This window comes from Zootoca vivipara, chromosome 2, assembly GCF_963506605.1.
Source record: "Zootoca vivipara chromosome 2, rZooViv1.1, whole genome shotgun sequence".
NCBI lineage: Eukaryota > Metazoa > Chordata > Lepidosauria > Squamata > Lacertidae > Zootoca > Zootoca vivipara.
This window is the reverse complement of record NC_083277.1, coordinates 99,872,931-99,894,691: the sequence shown is the minus strand read 5'-3', so window position 1 is coordinate 99,894,691 and position 21,761 is coordinate 99,872,931. Positions and strand designations below refer to the sequence as shown.

Sequence of the window (21,761 nt, the reverse complement as noted above, 5' to 3'; positions counted from 1 at the left end):
GTCCAATGATTAAGAACTGTATCTCACCCACATACTTTAATTGTGTTTTATTTTCTAGATTTGTATGACTTCCCCACAACATGCATTCCTTGGGCAGCTCGCAGAAACAAACATGAACACAACAACATAGACAAAAAAGTGAAGCATAAAAATATGTCCCTTTCCTGCAAACCGCCGGGGGGGGGGGGTAAAAGCAAACAATAAATCACACTATTCAAGCACAGGTTATTTGTTTAATAAAAGGGCCCTCACCTGGTTCTGAAAAAACCACAAAGGCACCACCGCCTGTCAGGGGAGGCTATTCCATAGTGGGGTGCCACCACACAGAAGGCCTTCTCATTAGTAGTTATCCACTTCACTTGCAAGGCTCTGAGGGACATCTCAAGATTCAGGTAGTTTATATGGGAGAAGGCAATATTTCAGTTACTCTGGTCCCAAGCCAATTAGGGCTTTTTATGTTAAAACAAGCACCTGAAATTGAACCCTTAAAACAGACTGGGAGCCAGTGTAGCAGATAAAAGGAGATTCTTGCAGTTCTCCAGGGCTCCCAAATGTCATTCAGATTTGCTGCTCTCTGAGATGCCATACCTCCCTGGATCCTAAAATAAAGTACAGAAGAGCCTGAGGTGCGAAAGGACACAACTTACTACGCTGGGCAGAAATAGTCATCCGAAGCAGACCCTACAACACAATGACCTATATGGGATGGAGAAGTTTACAAAAAGATTTGGGGGCAACCTAGATGGACAAAAAATAAGCAACATTCTTGTGGCACCATAAAGGCTAACAGATTTATTGGGTCATGATCCGTGAAAGCTTAGGACATCTGTTACGAGACCACAGCAGACTCACATGCTGCCCCTCCGAGATACAAGTTTAAGCGCATGAGAGGCTGCCAAGTGAGAAGCAGAAACCCAAAGACTAAGGAGGAAATTCAGAGGAGAGGTTAGGTTTTAAGACTGGCAATGGGTATTTATGTAGCAAAGCAAAGAATGGGGGGGGGGGGACGGGACAAGTCTGCTGCAAAGGAGGGGTTTCAAAAACTGAGCATTGAAAATAAAAAAATTCCTTCAGTAGCACCTTAAAGACCAACTAAGTTTTTATTTTGGTATGAGCTTTCGTGTGCATGCACACTTCTTCAGATACCTTTCGTGCATGCACACGAAAGCTCATACCAAAATAAAAACTTAGTTGGTCTTTAAGGTGCTACTGGACTACTTAGTTGGTCTTTAAAGTGCTACTTTAAGGTGCTACTTAGTTGGTCTTTAAGGTGCTACTGAAGGAATTTTTTTATTTTGCTTCGACGCAGACCAACACGGCTACCTACCTGTAACTGAGCATGGAAAGCTTGGGATAGTCCCATTTCTTTTTCAGTACTTCAGTAAAAGCATTTTTCTTATTTGACAAGGTTCTGGTGTCATTTTACACCATAGAATCATAGAGCTGTAGAGTAGAAAGAGACCCCAAGGGTCCTCTAGTCCAACCCCCCGCAATGTAGGAATCTCAATTAGATCATGATATATTAATAAGCTATGTCTAATCACACAAGCTTCTCTTCTGTTAATTGGGGCATAGAGGCAGTCAGCCTCCTCTATGTAAATTCAAGGACTGACAAGCATATGGTCTCTGAATATTAGTTGCTGGGAAACAACAACTGGGAAAGACGGCAGTCTTTATATTTGGCTTTCTAGGTTTTCCAAAGGCAGTGGCTAACTACCAGTGGAAACAGGACGCTGAATTAGATAGACCATTGTTGGTTCTTAGGGAGGGAAAATGCAAGGTGCACAAGTAAATCAGTCTCAATTGACCTTTATTGAGGGCAAATTCTAATCAATTCCTTTCCATTTGGTACCACTTCAGGCAGAATAGAACCTAGCAGTAAGATTAAAATAAGTTCTCATCTTCAGTATAATGAGCCCATTATGAACAATTACTCTGCTGCGAGAAAGGGAAGGAAACAGCGATAGCACTGTATTTCAAAGGGAGGGCATTCTAATATTCTACACCATAACCCGGCGCCTAACCCGTGCAATCTATTTCAGGGACTTCTGTGCTGAAATCAGCTAGTATTTCAGGTTGCTTTCAAGAAGTCTCTTGCAATTTCGGGACTTTAAATTACTGCTTGCCAAAATAAATCTAAGGTTATATCAGCGCTAATGGTGATCCATGGATAAGGCTCTCGGTATCTCATGCAACTCCAGCTTGTAGATTTGGGCCTCCGCCAGGTTTGGAGACCTGGCATCTCTCCCTAATAGAGTTTCAATTACCTCCACAAAGCCACATTAAGGAACCTCTACCGTTGCTTATTGGAACAGGTTTCTCAAAGATCATCACTGCCTGCTTTTCCTCCCACATTTGAAAACAACAGGAGAGGCTGAATGGCAAAAAGTTGCTTTCACTTTTCCGTGGTTCATTACTTCTCCTTAGCTATCCCAGGATCATGAAGGGTTTTTTTCTATAGCCATGGGGAATGGCCCAGGTATCTGTTGTGGGGAGTGGGGGGGGGGCAATAAAAAAAAACAACAATCCTCCTGCCAGACTGGGAATATCCCATCACTCACCCAACTTTAGGATATTCCACCATTCTTCAGCAGAGTTTCTTTTCTTTCAGCAAAGTAAGCGGCTCATGTACATGTCAAACCAAGCTTCCAAAATGAAGGAAACTGTTCTGCAATACAGTGGTACCTTGGCTCCCAAACGGCTTCGTTGTCGAACAAATAGGCTCCCAAATGCCGCAAACCTGGAAGTCAGTGTTTCAGTTTGGGAACATTTGAAGCCGAACATCCGATGCAGCTTCCGCTTGAGTGCAGGAAGCTCCTGCAGCCAATCGGAAGCCACGCCTTGGTTTTTGAACAGTTTCGGGAGTCGAATGGACTCCCGGAACAGATTGAGTTTGAGAACCAAGGTACCACTGTAATAACAGACTGCCTGAAAGAAACTAAAACAACTTCCTGAGGCAAGAACACAACACTAAAGCCCTGCCCATCATATGCCAGACATTCGACCCCTAATCAAATTAGGCCCCAGTGTTTTTCTTACAGTATCTGCATTCCCCCCAAACAGCATGGTATGGGTACCTCATGAAACTTAGTGCAAATTTATTAGAAAAATGACCTCGGCCAAGATGTGTGGCGCATGAGTTTTTTGGGTCAAGAACATACGGACACCACAATAATTCTCACCCAGTTTTTCATTCAGAGTACTCTCACTGTGTCCACTGCAAAGAGAGGGGGGGGGAGAGAAGCCAACCCTTTTTGCAAAACACAGTACAATATCTTTTCACGAAGGCGTTCTCTAACTCATCCGGTTGCTGATAATGCGAAGCTGGAAATGCCTCATTCAGGCATATGATGTGGGCTTGTCAAGTGACCTTTCCTTTCTGGTCCGAAGCTGCTGTTGGTGTCAATCTTGCATTAGCAAGATCCTTGATATTTGCAGGTGTTTGTGTACTTTCAAATTCTATTCCTGTAGTGTGGGGATGAACAGCAGGACAATAAGAATGGACTTTATAAGCCCCTGTGGTCACTAGGAGACTTACATTTTGAGTCTGGAAGGATAAATGCTCACCATCTATTATCCAATGGTCTAAAACAGGCACGTCCAACAGGTAGATCATGATCTACCGGTAGATCACTGGACATCTGTAGTAGATCACTGGTATATCACTGGCTCCCCCCAAAGAAGCTCAACAACTATGGCTCCCCTAAAAAAACCCTTAACATTTTACCCTGCAGCCCATCAAAACGGCACTTTCCGCCTCCCTAAAAAAAACCACTCAAAAAAAAGCTCAACAACTTTGACCTGAACCCCCAAAAAGGGGGTAGATCACTGCCAGTTTTTAACTCTGTGAGTAGATTGCAGTCTCTTAGGAGTTGGCCACCCCTGGTCTAAAAGACCTTAATGCCCTTCCCACAATTTAATGAACTTTCTCTAAACACCAACTTAGTTTGGATATGTATTTGGACATTTGGCTGGCATATATTGATCTGCATGTATAAATTAAGATGGGTGTACTGATGCTTATTGAATTATGAATGTCATAGGATGGTATTGATTTGTTTTCCCCTTTTCCCATTTAGTAAATCATCATCATCACCCCCAGTTCTTTGCTGCTACCAGAGTCTCTGCCATCAGGCTGCAATTTAGAAAAACACAATTTTCTTTGTTTTAAGCATGGAATATGAATGATCTATACAAGCTGCTCTGAGCCTTACAATGGAGCAGAATATAAAACTGAATGAATCCATAAATCAATCATCAAACCAGCAAGCCAATTCCTATGTTCTGAGATATGGGCTTTTGAAATTACGTTCCTCCATTAGAAGAGAGGACATTAGTCAACCCTACTTGTGACAGCTGCACTTAACCTTAACATCACAAACCACAACATAGGAGTGAGGCAAGATATTTGAAACAATCACTTATTATAAGTTATTGATCTTGCCTGATTTAGATTGACCCAGATGCATCTGCCTGAACCCACCCACCCTTCCTCCCTTCCTCCCTTCCTCCCTTCCTCCCTTCCTTCCTTCCCAGTGACATGCTTGGGACTTATTGTTTTAAATGGGCACTTACAAGTTTACTTAATGAAGAACAAGGAAGTAGAGCTGTGTGAAGAGCCACATCTCTCAGACCAATCTGTCAGAGCGGCGCTCTTGTTTTTTTTAAATTAGCCAAGCAATTTTCTTCCTCCCACAGACGTGTCTCTACAAGTTCCCTAACTGAATTCAAAGAAACAGAAGACAGTAGTAAAATGCCCTGATTGATGTGAACACTGTCTAAAAAGTCATTTTAATCTTTGCCTAAAACAAGCAAAGACACCCAATGAGCCCCGAGGAATCAAGCAAGATCAAAAAGGTAAAGGAAATTTTCATAGAAGCATGGAGTTGGAAGGGGCCCCGAGGATCATCTAGTCCAACCCCCTGCAATGCAGGAACATGCAGCTGTCCCATACAGGGATCGAACCTGCAGCCTTGGTGTCATCAACACCACGCTTTAACCAACTGAGCTATCCAAGCTGAGCTTGTATCATCTAGAACAGGGGTGGCCAACGTCCAGGAGACTGCAATCTACTCGCAGAGTTATAAACTAGAGGTGATCTACCCCTGTTTTATTGGGGTTCAGGTCAAAGCTGTTGAGCTTTTTTAGAGAGGGGAAATGCCCTGTTTTATTGATAAAAACTTCAGGGGGGGCGCCTAACTTTCAGGGGCAAGGGGATTACTCACTCACCAAAATATCGCTGCAAAAACTCCGTTCTTTGTTCCACGGAACAGGATGAAATGCAGGGATGGGAGAGGGGCCGGGGCCGGGTGCTCTTAGACAAAAGCAAAGGAAAAGGAGACAAAGATCGACTGCAGCCTCCCGGGGATCGACCAGTCAATCCCAATCGGCCTGTTGGACATCCCTGATCTAGAATGTACAAAACAATACAGCTGGAGGTGCCAAGAGGAATCTTATTCTTCCGGTTCAAGGGCCATATGTATTCATGCATGAAGGGTGGAACAAATCTTTTCAAGTTAAATAGACAAAATCAATAAGAGGGTGTTCAATGAGAAATCGGGGGGGGGGTCCTTTTCTATCACTTTTACTGTTGCTTCCATCGAGGGAACTCTTCTAGTCTTTAAGTCTCTATGAGAATGAGTCCACAGTTGGTTGCCTAGTTGTTGCTGACAAAGACTTAGTTGGTCTCTAAGGTGCTACTGGAAGGATTTTTTTTATTTTGTTTTGACTGCGTCAGACCAACACGGCTACCTACCTGTAACTAAGGACTTCTCTGTTGTCTCCCCCTTAGCCAAAAACCCCAAGAGGGACGGGATCGTTTGGGGAAGGGAGCCTGCTAAAAAAAATCTCCCCATCTCACCCTTGTGAAACCCGGGAATGGAAAAAAAGATTTCTCCAAGCACTTCCTAAGAAGGAGGTTCTGAGCTCCTTCCCAGCAGAGTAGTCATATGCAAGTCAGCCTTGAGGTGCAATCCCAAAATATAGAACATGTCCTCATTACCAAAGAATAGTACATAGGAAGCTGTCTTATACTGAATCAGACCCTTCTAGCTCAGGCATCCCCAAACTTGGCCCTCCAGATGTTTTGGGACCCTTCATCCCTAGCTAACAGGACCAGTGGTCAGGGATGATGGGAACTGTAGTCTCAAAACATCTGGAGGGCCGAGCTTGGGGATGCCTGATCTAGCTCAATATCATTTACATGGATTGCCAGTGGTTCCCCAAAGTTTCAGGCAGGAGTGTTTCTCAACCCTGCCAAGAAATGCCAGAGATTGAAGCTGGGACCTTCTGCATGCATGACAGATGTTCTACCAATGAGCTATAGCCCTTCCCCAAGTAACCTCTTGAAGAAAGGGAAAAGAAGGCAACACAGGAAATTCTACCAGGCTGCAATATCTACAGTAGACTTCCTTGCCCTTTAATTTGCAGAATTGGACAGAAGCAGCAAGAAGGAACGATCCACCCAATTTCTCAACTGGACAAAGGCCTATTTCTAAATTCTGAGTTTGAAGACCAGAAGTTCTAGGCACCTGGGAAAGTTATACGCAGCCCTCTAAGGGGACCTTGCAATCCCCAATAACTGAGAACCATGGTGCGGTAATCTCAGAAGCAGTTGGTTGTCTGCATAGACCTTCCGCTAAACAACTTTAGATACAGAAACTTACAAAGGCTCTGAAACACAAAAGCGAGACGACAGACCTCCAGCTGGTGTAATTAAAATAAAACTTTCATGGAGCTCTCCGCTATCTGCATCTCCGCTATTTGTTATTACTAGGCATAAAGAATCAAATTCACTTTTTACTTTTTCCTAGGAGAAAACTCCATTGTCATAACACACTATAAAATATATGAGCAAGCACTAATGGGAAAAAGCACAGCCCATAAATGTAGCTTCTCTGATTCCCAACCCACCCACCCCAATCTGCAATGTTCATAATACTTCCAAGTGGCTATCACTTGGAAGCAATAATAAGTCATAACTCGATAGGTCCCAGAGGCTTTCTCATTTCATGCTTATTAAAAGGCAGAAAGGCAGTAATCGTTTAGAGACTGGAAAATAATATGAAAAACTCATTGAGAAAGTGTGCTGAGGGGAAAAGCAATGTATTGAACAAGATCTGCAATAGAAGGTCTACTTTATGAGTGAACATCTCCAGGCATGAGATAAATTAATCATAAACAGCCTACAATGGGAAGAAATCAATGGATAAATCTGAGGCAAGCCAGAGATGCCTCTTGCTACACAAACAAACACGGCTAAACTAACACTTTTTGCCACAAGACAAAGGATTATAATAAATCTATCTGTCCACCCTCAGAAAAGGGATTGCGGTAAAGAAAGCCAGCTATGAATGATACTGCTTTACTTTTAAGTAACTCTTGTTTTCCCTCCATCCAAATCGCTTTGTAAAGAAAGGTAAACACCACTGTTGTTCTTTTAAAATATATAATCAATGAGGATATTAGATGAAGCAGGATACATATGCCCATGCCATTTTGTAGGCTGCTTTGAGACGCATGTGGAAAAAGGAAGGTGCAAGTTTTTTTAATTAACCGATTCCTTTTTATACACCTGACACCAGCAGCTTCTAGGCAACTTATGGTCAAGTTCCACATGTACAAAAATTTTAAAAGAATATTGAAAAGATGTCTGTATCAATGCCAGGCAGGCCTGGCTATGAAGAACATTCCACAGGCAGGGGGGAGTCCCCTTGTTGCCACCCTCCAAGCCTCTCTTGGCAGGGCAACCCTGAGTAGGACCTCAGAGATTATCTTCAAGTCCAGGTAGAATCATATTGGTACTGAATCAAAACTTGAAGATGACATGCAAAACATTACACATACAGTGGTACCTCGGTTTATGAACACAATTGGTTCCGGAAGTCTGTTCATAAACTGAAGCGTTCATAAACTGAAGCGAACTTTCCCATTGAAAGTAATGGAAAGTGGATTAATCTGTTCCAGACGGTCCGCAGAGTACTTAAACTGAAGCGTTCATAAACTGAAGCGAACTTTCCCATTGAAAGTAATGGAAAGTGGATTAATCCGTTCCAGACGGGTCCGCGGAGTACTCAACCTGAAGCGTACTTAACCCGAAGCGTGGGTGTAATCGGTTCCGGAAGTCTGTTCATAAACTGAAGCATTCATAAACTGAAGCGAACTTTCCCATTGAAAGTAATGGAAAGTGAATTAATCCGTTCCAGATTCATAAACCGAGGTGTTCATAAACCAAGGTTCCACTGTATATCAAGCAACAAGTTCAGTAAGTTCTTTCTTTCTCTTTTTTTATGGCAGTAAGTTGCAATTGTTGGTCAATCTTCCGTAAACTCTACTGAACGATACATCTCCTTCACTTCCCCAAACCCATCTAATTAATATATGTCAGTTGCTTTTTTTCCATTTTTGCAACCTGCCCAGTTTTCTTCTCTGGAACAGTGCTTAATTTCCAAATCCCTGGCATATGGTTGTTGTTTTTTAAATACATTTTGTTCCCAAGTTTAGCACTATGAATCACAAATTCTTATAAAGCTCCCAAAATATTTAAGAGGCTCCATCTCACGCAATTAACCAACCAAGTTGTCCAATGACTCGTTTTGCCGACGAGAGACAAAGGCTGCAATCGATACTTAATTTAATCTAGCATGGTTTTACTGTTCTGTGTACTTTGAGATTTAACCAAAGCCACAAAATCCAAGGCAAGGTAACAAACGAGCAATATCTGAAACATTTATTTTTATAATCTTTCATTTTATTTCAACGCCTGATACTCATAAAAGTATCACACATCTTCCAACAAGTGAAAAACAACGCTGAGAAAAGCACCTGGAGATACTGGCTCCTATTCACACATTTTTCAAAAGACAACCAAAGTGCTTCTCTAGATCAACAAATCTTTTCAGGCCAACAGGGATCACATCCAACACACTATCCTTGAGATCTGGCTGAGGTCCTCAACAAACTGTTTTGAACTTAAGAACACTATTTGCAGTACATAAGCATTTGTGCTTCCATCCTCCACTGGTGGGAGAGCTGTCCCTGCCCATCCACACCTAGGGTCACAGAAAATGCAAGACCAGCAAGGCCTTTATAGATTCTGCACAGCTGAAGTTGAGTTACTGTATATTAATCTTTAAAATGTAAGTGGATTTTGTAGGCATCCACTTTGCCGGTAGCCTATATTTTGGGGTTTGGCACTGTCTGCTAAACTAGAATATTGCAATCAGAAGGTCCTATATTTCATCCCTGGCATCTCTAGGTAGGGCTGATAAAAATCCCTGGCCCTGGGAGCAACCTACCCACACAGTGTGTCCTTCTTGTTCAGATTCAGCCGCAGTTTACTAGCCTTCATCCAGCCCACCACCGCACCAAAGCAGCAGTCTAGGACTTGAGCAGCCTCACTTGTCTCAAACGATGCTGAGAAACAGTGCACTTAGGAACATATATTTTCCTTTTTTGCATCATTTATGCTGCTACAGCAGACCAAGAGGAAGAACAAGGAGCCCAGCCCAGCTTCTCTTCTTCTTCTTCTTCTTCTTCTTCTTCTTCTTCTTCTTCTTCTTCTTCTTCTTCTTCTTCTTCTTCTTCTGTGATCACTCGTAGCAGAGTAAGATTGTCTTCCATGAACACGATTTTAACAATGGGTCCATAAGTGACTTTGGAGGCCAATTCTGGATCCACGCGTCCTTCCACAGTGGGGACATTGGTTTCCAGGCGGGAGTTGATCACGGTGTGGATTTGCCAAGCGTGCCTTCCCCTTAGCACGTTTCTCCCTTGCATCCTGAGATCGAGTTTCTTCAAAGCCCATGACACCTTTGGTAAAGGCTGTTCTCCAACTGGAGCGCTTGCAGTCCAGTGTTTCCCAGTTGTCAGTGTTTATACTACAATTTTAAAGATTTGCCTTGAGACAGTCTTTAAACCTCTTTTGTTGACCACCAGCATTACGCTTTCCATTTTTAAGTTCGGAATAGAGCCGTTGCTTTGGAAGACGATCATCAGGCATCTGCACAACATGACCAGTCCAACGAAGTTTATGTTGAAGAATCATTGCTTCAACACTGGTGATCTTTGCTTCTTCCAATACACTGATATTACTTCGCCTGTCTTCCCAAGTGATGTGTAAAATTTTTCGGAGACACCGTTGATGGAATCTTTCGAGGAGCTGGAGATGGCGTTTATAAGTGGTCCATGTTTCACGAGCATATAGTAAGGTTGTTAGTGCAATAGCTTTGTAAACAAGCATTTTGGTTTCCCTGCGAATGAAACCCCAGCAGGTGATTGGAAATCCTGGATCGTTAAGAACCACTCACCTCCCCAAGCATCTGAAATGTTATGTATACTCTTTAAACACTATATTAATAACTTCAAGAGCTAGAAATGCTATGGTTTGGTGCAGCCGCTAAATCAAATGCACACAGTGCTGTATATAGGCAGCAACAACAACAGTAGCGACCAGCAGGAAAGGAACTCATTAAGTCCCAGAGCCTCTAAAATAAGCTGGTGTCAAATCTTCATGCAGCTTCTAATGCTCAATTTTACCTCTGTCCAAGGTTAGTCTTCCTGACACTGAAGTCTAGATTGCCATCGAGCATTTCGTCAAGAGAGCAAAAGGACCGGTAATCACTTGTGATAAATGGCACTTCAGGTAGGGCTTTGGCGTGATCAAGAACACATTGATTCAAGGAGGAAACAACTTGGCAAAGAATATGAGCAATTAAAGCTTGCTGCTCAACCTTTATATTCCAAGCAGCCTGCCTGCCAAGGGCTCTTGTTGATCCTCAAACAACCCTCTGGAATGCAAAGTTAGCTGTTATGGTCCTGAGGGCCTAATCTGCAGCTCCAGCTCCTGATAATATATCCAGCAGGGCAGCTAGCAAGGGTCTTTAATAGGGTACTTCTAATACCAAGAAGAAATGGCACAAGACCCAATACCAACATCACCTTGGACATATTTGTGCAGGGATGATGTTGTGAGGGGCTGCAGAGCAGGGCCGTCTTAAGCATATGCAACACTGGGATGCAAAGATCCGCCGGGCGCCCCCTCCCCCAGTTGTCCAGAGTTGTCGACCTTTTTAGGGCGGGCCGGCAAGGCACACGGCAGAGCTGGCTTAGCTGGCCGCCTCAGCAACAACAGAGCAGCCTGAGGCAGTGGTGGCGGCTGCGCAAAGCCGGGCACATCGTGTGAGCAGCGTGCACTGGGCGGGTCTCTCGACGGTTCGCAGGAGGGCGGAGCCGGCTGGCTGCCTCATCGCCTCGCTCACCCGCAGCAGTGGCTGTCGGCTCTTCCCAATTCCCAGACTCCGAATCTCAGCCCCGGACTCTCAGTCTGGCGCCCCTGAGAGCCTGGCACCCGGGTGCCCCGCACCCCTAGCGCCTATGGGTAAGATGGCCCTGCTGCAGAGTACAGATCCCTGAACTTTAGTGGTTCGCTGTGTTTTTCTACTAATATTTCATTTAAAAGAGATTAACAAACAAACAAAACCATTGTGCAAATTGGGAGGGGGAGAAATACAAATTTTATTTCATCCACATTGTCAAAATCAAATCCCTGCACTTCTAATCAAAATCACTATCCCTTGGTAGAAGATAATCAGCTTCAGAAAAGCTCAAGCAAGCTTTTGGCTCAGTAAGAAAAACCTTAAGACTGAAAAGAGTGAAAATACAGTTTTCCACATAGCTGAGGCACCCACAAAAGATTTACATTCAATTAGATACATTTCTAGAAAAGGTTGCCAAACTGAGTTACAGTTCAATAATTTATGTCTTCTGGTGTACATTATTCATTCTTCAATAGGCAGTTACGAAGTGATCTTCAATCCAATTTTCAATTAAAAGTGCAGAAACTGTATAATAATGTACTTCACTGTTAATGTTGTGGCAATCAAGAGTATGGTAGTTTGGGGACCTCACACTGGACATGTGGCGTAGTGCAGACTAAACAATTTAGCTACAGGTTGGCACATATCCGGTGTCAAATTGATTGTAGATATGGGCCACTCAGTCACTTGAAACACTCAAGCTGCTTGGGCTTGCTAAGCAACTGCAACAAGGAATTTTAAGCAGAAAGTCAACCACGACTTGCCAAAAGCTTTTCTCTCTCTGAGTCACCGGTCCCATCAAATTCAGTCCCTAGCATGCTGTGTTTAATGCAAGACCAAATTAAAACAGGAATGGAAGCAGCAGTGAATCCTATACAAACTAACTCATTAGTCCCACTGTATAATCTTCACTTTTCTCCCAAGAGTTATTGACTATTCTCCAGACTTCTTAGGTCTTTGTTCATTGATGGGGTTCCTTCAAAGTTGTCATAGACTTTCTGTGCCCACCTATTCATTTTATACATTACTATTCTCTTCCTTTCTCTGGTGCCTTTTCTTCCAGTTTTAGGAACGCTGCTTCCTCTCCATCCTTAAAAAGTCTTCCCCCAGAGTATTCAGGAATCCATCAGATTCCATCTGCCTCTGGGGGTGGACCAACTCCATGAGATGCATAGGGGAGCACCTACATACTGTCCCAACCTCACCAGGGAATGGTGTAGCCATGGCAATGGACTCACAGCAAGCCCCACCCCACCCCTGGTCAATGGAATATTACCAGTCTGCTCTGTGGCAAATACCCAGGTTCACATGTACCGGGCCACTGATCTCACTACATGGAAACTACCTCAAATAATTTTAATAATCAGTTTTCAGTTACTAGGTTCTGTGTACTCTGTGTAACTTTATACCTTAGGATCACCTGGGAAACCCTGAAACATATGCCTCTCGGTACAGAAGTGAAATGCCTTTTAAAATGTCTGCTATTTGCCTATGAACACATTGAACTTTATGAATAATTTTATCTACAGTTTTCCCATACTTTATCTACTTTTTTTTTTGCCTGTAAATTTAAGAATCCAATCTTTCACTTACTGGCCTTTTCAGAGAGCAGAGATTATTTATGCCTCTGACAACATGGCTCCTTGCAAACCAATAAAAGCTTACAAATGCATAAGTGAGTCATTAGAAAATGAGACCTTCAGTTCAGCTTCCCTCCCACTGCTCTTGTGCTTTTGTTTATATTTGATTCAGTTCAATATCCGGAGAAGTTAAACCTGCCCTAAAGTTCAAGTTCAGGGTTTTTTTATATAAAAAAATGCTTTAATTTTTGCAAAGGCTGCACAAAATATTTATACACACATTCATTTGTTTGATTGTGCTTCGGTATGAAAGTAGATTGCCTTTTTGAAACTCAGCTTCTCCCCGCAGGATTTGCAATAAACTCACACATTTTACAGAGGCACAAGAGAAGTTAAACAGGAACAGAGCCAAGCACAGTATTTCCAAAAGAGAAAAGTAAGCAGCAAGCCTGCAATATAAGCAACAGAACTATGTGCTCCCTTTTCTACCACAGAGCTGCTTGGGAGATTTCAGACCCATTTCGTAACCTGCTTGTGTCTCTGCTAACCTTGTTACTGTAAGCAGCTAGTGTCACCATGCATGTTATGCAATAGCAGACCCAAGCTTACGACTGCAGGTATGTGGTACAGAGACCTGTAAGGAAACTTGGTTCGCTAGCACATGTACCTATGCTTAGCTGGAGATGTGTTTACCATAGACACACATCACAGTCAGATATACTTGAAAAGGTTTTGCAACACATTCCTTTTTTTAGAAATGAAAATGAGAAGCAGTCATCAGATATCAAGGTATGTTTACCTCTGACAGAGAAGTGAGAGCTGGACCATAAAGAAGGCTGATCGCCGAAGAATTGATGCTTTTGAATTATGGTGCTGGAGGAGACTCTTGAGAGTCCCATGGACTGCAAGAAGATCAAACCTATCCATTCTGAAGGAAATCAGCCCTGAGTGCTCACTGGAAGGACAGATCCTGAAGCTGAGGCTCCAATACTTTGCCCACCTCATGAGAAGAGAAGACTCCCTGGAAAAGACTGATGTTGGGAAAGATGGAGGGCACAAGGAGAAGGGGACAACAGAGGACGAGATGGTTGGACAGTGTTCTCGAAGCTACAAACATGAGTTTGACCAAACTGCGGGAGGCAGTGCAAGACAGGAGTGCCTGACGTGCTCTGGTTCATGGGGTCACGAAGAGTCGGACACGACTAAACGACTAAACAACAACAACCTCTGACATTCTGTGTCAGAGGACAAACTGGGTTGTTTTGGGGCCATGGATCAGAAAATGGGAATCATCAGCCTGTTGGGAAAGTACCACGGGCCTAAGGCACGTCCCCTAGCGGTGGCCCCAGGGTGAGTTCCTAGTTGATCTGCACCACAGGGCTCACCCAACGGTGGTTAACCCTTCACAGACTACCAGCAGAGCGGGCTGGAGTCTGATATAGACGGTTAGATCCAATGCCTAAGCCAATACCTCTCTACATCCGTAATCAATAAAGTTGTGGCCTTTAACGCCCATTAACCTTATACAATGTGTCCTGCGTCTTTATTTACTCTGGGAGGGATCGGGGTATCACCACACAATCACCAGCCTGTTGGGAAGGTACCACTAGCACACAGATGAGAGTGAAATTCCAAGAAACATGAAAGTACAAGCAAGGTGAATAAGCAACCAATTCCGTTTTCAAGAAGGCAACCCATAATCACAATTAGATTTGTCCTTTTTAAGTAGTCCAGAACCCAACATGAAAGCAAAAGGGGGGGGGCAATCTGGACTCAAAATGTAATGTACCAATGTACACGCCTCACTTAAAAGTATTTAGAGCAGTATCAAGGCAACACAGCTATGCTGCCAATGGCCAGAGCATCCCAGACTAATTTTGAGAAGCTCTAAGGGTGAGCTATTAAGCTCCTAGTCTGCAAGCAACATTACAAAAGGACTAAAGGATGTAAACTTCACACTAAAGTTAAGTTGTCAGGTAGACCATGGATATAGAAGTGTATCTGGTGTTACCACTTCTGGCTATCAGTGCTTTAAAGGTAAAGGGACCCCTGACCATTAGGTGCAGTCGTGACCAACTCTGGGGTTGCGGCACTCATCTTGCGTTATTGGCCGAGGGAGCCGACATACAGCTTCCAGGTCATGTGGCCAGCATGACAAAGCCGCTTCTGGCGAACCAGAGCAGCACACAGAAACACTGTTTACCTTCCCACCGGATTATCTATCTAATTGCACTTGGACGTGCTTTCGAACTGCTAGATTGGCAGGAGCTGGGATCGAGCAATGGGAGCTCACCCCGTCGCGGAGATTCGAACCGCCGACCTTCGGATCGGCAAGCCCTAGGCTCTGCGGTTTAACCCACAGCGCCACCCGCGTCCCACCTCGGCATTAGTGCTTTACAATCATTTAATTCTTTAAAAGGATCACAATTAAATCGGGAGTCAGATGGGCGACGATAAAACCACCTATTGCACTGGCATCCACACAAATACAGTTCGCCGCTGTTACTCTTACGATTTCATCAAGCGACATTTCCAAGTTTTTCTTCATTACCTCACAGAGCGCAGTTACATCCCCCTGGTCAAGAGAAAGAGAAATGGATGCACAAAGAAAACAGGGAACCCAATCACCGTAAACTTGTTTTCTTCATGCTCACTCCTATTGTGCATAATACAAACAGCATTATAAATTGTTTCATGTCCCATCATGCCCCATTAACAAACAATTGAGACGGTTCTGCTTTCACTGCTCGTGTTTGTTAACAAACAGGGGCCTGTGGCGCTTTTTTATGTGACAAGGGCAGGGGGAAGCATGAGTCACAAGAATCACACAGTGCTATTATTCAAGAAAAAGAAATCCATTCAACAAACTCGGTTTGCTCATGGCAAGAAGTCAAGCAAGCAGAGGTACTCTTTGAAATTATTGTAAGAAGGATCCTAAGGAGTCACTTTGCCCAGAATTCAACTTTAGAAGTTTCAAACACCTAGAGTCCCTTCAGTGTAACTCAAAATATGTTCCTCGGTCCTGGATATCGAATATAAATCATTAAAAGTTACAGAAAGCAATTGCGCTTGAGCATAATCTGCTATATAAGACTTTCTATGAACACAGTTTACACAGGATATCTCACATATGGATGAAGCACAACAAAATAAAAGCACCCACACCCACACACTACACAAAGGATTCCCCAATACCTATGTGCCAGAACTGAAAAGATATTACACAGAAAGGATGTGGAAACAGCCAGTGTAAATAGCATAACTACCAACAGAAATAACAAGCAAAGAAAGCCTGGAGGAAATTTAAGAGCTTTTTCAAGTACCAAAAATATATACTGCACACAACACTACATTTTCCGCAGCTGAGAAACCAACTCTTAGAGCAGCTTCTTTGGGTCATTAAACGTGGTGTTTTAAGATCAACAAAAACAAACTTGAGTGGCGAATAGCACACAACTTTCAGAAATGGGGGGGGGGGGGAGAGAGTGAGATTTGGGTCTGAATACTAAGGAATGCGGAGTCCACTCCTTCCTTCAGCAGGGAAGAAAAGAAGCAAATTGCCATGGTCTAGCCCAGGGGTAAGCAACCTAAGGCTTGTGGGCCAGATGCGGCCCAATTGCCTTCTAAAATGCATCTCTGGGTTATTTGTGGGGCCTTCCTGGTGTTTTTACATGAGTAGAATGTGTGCTTTTATTTAAAATGCATCTCTGGGTTATTTGTGGGGCATGGGAATTCGTTCCTTTTCCACCACCACCACCCCAAAAAAAATATAGTCTGGACCGGTGGACCGGCCAACGGCTGAAAAAGGTTGCTGACCCCTGGTCTAGCCCCAATGTGGCATGAGCAGTACTTGTAGGCACATCAACCTACAAATCCCAGCACAGCAATAACCATAGAATCATAGATTGGGAAGGACCCTGAGGATCGTCTAGTCCAGGCACCCCCAAACTCGGCCCTCCAGATGTTTTGGGACTACAACTCCCATCATCCCTGACCACTGGTCCTGTTAGCTAGGGATGGTGGGAGTTGTAGTCCCAAAACATCTGGAGGGCCGAGTTTGGGGGTGCCTGGCTTAATCCAACCCCCTGCAACGCAGGAATATGCAGCTGTCTCACACGGGGATCAAACTTGCCTTGTCAGCACCACACTCTAACCAACTGAGCTATGAAATCCTTAATCATAAAGCCAGAGTTCCATCCCACATATTGATCTGCTGGACAATTTCCATGTCATTTGGTAGGCGAAGGGACATTCTATGGTCCATTTCTCCTTGTAGCATCCAGCTGCTCTGAGTTGCTGCGTCTAGGTCTATGTCCACTTTTTCATCAAATGGCAACCCTTTTAAGGGCCGGTACTTGTTTGTAATTACATTGGTTGGAAGCTGCCTTTAGGGTAGGGGAAAGGGAACAGATAGTAACACAGGCTATCTGACCTGCTTGAAAGCATTACTTCTGGCAGCGAGAAAGGGCAGCAAGCTCCCTGCAGCTCCTCCTTGTATGACTGATAGCCAGGGACAGGCTGTGCTTCCTCTTGCCAGGATGATCTTCCTAAAATGCAGAGAGTACAGACTTCCAGGGGCCCTTGGGACCAGAAATTTATATACTACATAACACCCAAGAGACACCTGTAGCAGCCACCTGATATATAAAGACAATAATCAGGCAGATGGCCTGATTATACCAAAATCTTGACAATAACAAGAGGACAATAATCTTGTCCTGGCCCATTATCAGAATGTAGTCTGAACTACAAGAACTGCAGTGTTTTCATTCTGAAAAATATTGCCAGGGACGCAGGCAGAATAGAGTCTTGGATCCAGACTAAGCATGTTGAACAACACTCCCGATGATTCCTTTATGAACCAGACTCAACTAGCTAAGTTTGTCTCTAACTCAGAACAATTAAACAAAAAATAAATAAAAAATCCTTCCAGTAGCCCCTTAGAGACTGTCATGGGTTCTTGCGGCTACTCCTGAGTAACAATGCTCCACACCTGCTTGTCTTTAAGGTGTTTTTATTGTGCATTCTACTTACAGTGAAAAGAGTCTGGAAAACATGTCTGCTTAGTCTGAGTCAGAACCTCGCAATGGCTTCTTTCTGTTTCGCGTCCAACATAACAGCTTGGGAACCCCAAAGCGCCTCCCTCTCGTCCTACAGGGTGCCGTGCGCCTCAATTCAGGTGTCAGGGGGAAGGGCCGTCCTTCTGACTGCTCTCCCGTCATTTCCTCCCCAGCTGCCTCTTTCTCTACTTGGTGTTGAGGCTCTTCAATACTGCTAGAGCATCGTCCCTCCCTCTCTGCTTCCTAACTCCTGTAATCTGATCCGCTACTGGACTTACTGCTCAGAGAGGAACTCGACCTGATGAGCGGGGGCTGTTCCCTATAAGCCCTCCCCCTTACAGAGACCAACTAAGTTTGTCATAGGTATGAGCTTTCGTGTGCATGCCCACTTCTTCAGATGCACACAAAAGCTCATACCTATGACAAACTTAGTTGGTGTCTAAGGTGCTACTGGAAGGATTTTTTTTATTTTTGTTTTGACTACGTCAGACCAACACGGCTACCTACCTGTAATCAGAACATTTAAAACGTGCCGCAATATTGTTTCTGAAGGCTCTTAGGCATTTCTTCAAACACGCCCATTCTATTTTTAATATTCAATTTCTGCTTCTGTTTCACACTATATAATCAAAGGCTTTTAGAACCCCACGTAGCTGCTGTTACACAAACCGGGCTTCCTAAGTGAAATGTTATCAGGGTCTAAAAACTAAGGTATACTGTATAAAGAATACTTCTCTGTGTATAAGATTAGGTTTTTTAAAATTTAAAAATTATGTTCAAAATTGTGCGTCGTCTCCCCCCATTTTCTCAATTTGGAGTCCCCAAATATACATGGGGGCTTGTTACACACAGAAAAATATGGTACTGTACATTGTTTTTTCTTGAGATCTCCAATGAAACAACCCAATCACTGTCGCTCCCCTCCTCTTCCAAACAAACTTTCCGTACCCACACAATATTCACCTATCGCCTCCCATCCTTCCCATGCCAATCACTACTGGGAAAACCATAGCTTTAACTATACAGACCTTTGTCAGCAAGGTGATGTCTCTGCTTTTTAAGATGCTGTCTAAGTTTGTCACCGCTTTTCTCCCAAGAAGCAGGCGTCTTTTAATTTTGTGACTGCTGTCACCATCTGCAGTGATCATGGAGCCCAAGAAAGTAAAATCTCTCACCAAGAAATGGAGGATTTCTTCCCCTTCTATTTGCCAGGAGGTGATGGGATCAGTGGCCATGATCTTAGTTTTTTTGATGTTGAGCTTCAGACCATATTTTGCGCCCTCCTCTTTCACCCTCATTAAGAGGTTCTTTAACCTAGCAGATAAGCCTTATTCAAATTTAAAATTCACTAGAAGCTGCACCTAAGTTTTGAGAATGTCTAAATGAAAGGAATTCAATTGCAATTTTCTAAGTAAAAGCAACTGCCATCCTATCCACAGCACACACGGGTCTACAGTCACTGCACTACAGCTTTGGAAGCAGCATCAACAACATCTGACCTCATAAAAGCAAGTCCCAAAGTTGTTATTGCCAGAGACATTACTTAATCATAAGCAAAACGTCCAAAGTCCTCGCCCAATAACTGGAAACAAGGGAGCCGAAGAGGGGTTTTTTAAAAGCCTGGTGCCAGGTTATATATATCACTAATGCAATATTGTCCTAAGAACATTTCATTCACTACTAATTACAAACCACTTTGCCAAGTCATAATTCTTGCAAATTGCAAAACAGAAACTTTAGTAAATCACTTCTTTCCCCATTAATTAGTTTTAGGAAGGGCCCTGGGAAATTATTCACATCCTAAGCCAAATAAAAAGCAAGCTGAAGGTGCTTGCATATTGTCCACGGGATTATCAGAAATTTATGTATTTCTATTTTTTAACATAAGCTGCCTTGAGAAAATGCAGCCATATAACCTTGTTTTCTGAAATGTGGGTATAATCCCAACTCACACACCAGTTTAAAGATTCATGAAAAACTAATGTGAAAAGGATCTCTCTCAGAGGCAGGGGAAGAGACTCCAGAATTCTGGGATCCTACACATGTTTGTCTCAGACTTCAGGTTATTTCAGAGATTAAAAGTACAGAAACTTTCCATGAAGCAAATGCAAATGGTTACTGCCATTGCTGTAATGTATACATGGAAATTGAAAGTACCTCAACCCCACCTTATCCAGCTGAATTTCATTGGGCTTGCTCATGACAGTGAGTCTGTGTCTTAATGGGGGCAACAGCAAACACTACTGTGGTGAGAGCCTAGTTCAGGAATCCCCAAACTGCGGCCCTCCAGATGTTTTGGCCTACAACTCCCATGATCCCTAGCTAACAGGACCAGTGGTCGGGGAAGATGGGAATTGTAGTCCAAAACATCTGGAGGGCCGAAGTTTGGGGGTGCCTGGCCTAGTTAGCTTTGATGCTGAATGAGCTGCCACAGTCAATTCAGAAAAACTCCCAAGGTCAAAAATCTATTTTGGAAGAGTCTAGTGCTAAATAACGCAAGAGCTCAGAGGGTGGTGCTTTTAATTCAAAGCACCACCCTTCATGACCATGGCCCTAAAATTTCAGCACCCCTTGTCAAAGCAGATCCCAAGGAAGGAAGCACTTAGCCTTGTGGGAACACAGGTTCCACCAACTTCAGGAAAGGTCAATAGAATTTAAGATCCGCCAATATTAAGAAGGGTCCCATGGACCGCTGGGGAGTGAAAGTATGAGTTTTTAAAGTCATAATTCACTTAATACATTAATAGAGGGTACAAAATAGTGTCGAACCAGTTTCCGGTAAGACAGAGACGCCTAGCCCGCAAGAGATTTCCACCTCAAAGGTTAGGTGCCATTAAGATAACTGGAGGATGAATTGTGAAGCAAGAAGAAGAAAAATATTTCAAGCAAACAAAAGGGTGTCTGGCAATTATTTTGAAACCCAAAATTCTTGGGATTGTTTCTATGCACGGCGCACTTATTGTGTGTTTTTGCCCACCCATTATTTTATCCAGGATACAATAGTCACATAGGAAGAATCACATCAACCACACCTCCTGTTACTTCCTATAGCTTTCCCACTGCTTGAATGGGGTTTTGTGTGAATCCTGATAACTGTTAAGTAAATCCTCTTACCTTTTCATTAATCAGGGAATTATACTGCTGGAACAGACCCAGAGAGTCATTTAGTCCAACCACCAAGGGCCTCGTGCTTTCTCCGGCTGCTAACAATTTTGGCTTCCCCTAAACACTGGAGTTCTTTTATGTGAAAGGATTTTGTGTGTTTCTGGAGTACCCAAGATTTTTATTTGTTAAGGACTCTGTGGCATTGCCATTATAGGAAGAGTTTATGCAAGGCGAGAAATCGCTTCACTCCCCAGCCACGTAGATGAGAAGGGAAGGGGTTGTTCCTTCACTGCTAAAAGGTAAAGGGGAAGAAATTACAGCTTTCTACAAACAAGAAACAGGAACAAGGCAGCATTATAAAACATTTATGTGCCAATAATAACCAGGCCTCCAGCTGTTCTCTCATCTCCCATCTTATCTACTCAGCGAGGCCTAGAAGCAATGAATGCAACATACCAAAGATTATGGCTGCTTTTACACAAGAGATTTACTGCAGAACAGCTACACTTTGCTCACTCACCTTTTATGGCGTATAACTTCATGAACAAAACATCCCCCTCTCCCCCCCCCTCTCGTCACCTTTTGAATGTTTTGGTTTTCCCCAGAGCTCAGAAGATCCAACTTTTTAAGACTCAGTGGAATGGCTTCACAATTTATGCAGCTGCAAATGGCTTGCCAAGGGGCGCGGGTGTAGGGTTGCC

General features: G+C 43.4%; 1 protein-coding gene across 5 annotated transcripts in view; it reads right to left on the bottom strand.

The window, feature by feature from the left end:
- Positions 1–21,761, bottom strand: part of SLC39A11 (solute carrier family 39 member 11) — a 266,928-nt gene that overhangs the window by 192,612 nt on the left and 52,555 nt on the right. The window contains exon 1 of one of the 5 annotated variants that reach the window (XM_060271960.1): positions 18,984–21,615. The exons of the other annotated variants lie outside the window; for them this stretch is intronic. Within the exon in view, the coding sequence (XP_060127943.1) occupies positions 18,984–19,253 (270 nt within the window). The 5' untranslated portion in view covers positions 19,254–21,615. Of the gene's footprint in view, positions 1–18,983; positions 21,616–21,761 lie in introns of those variants that run through there. 5 annotated transcript variants of the gene reach the window in all.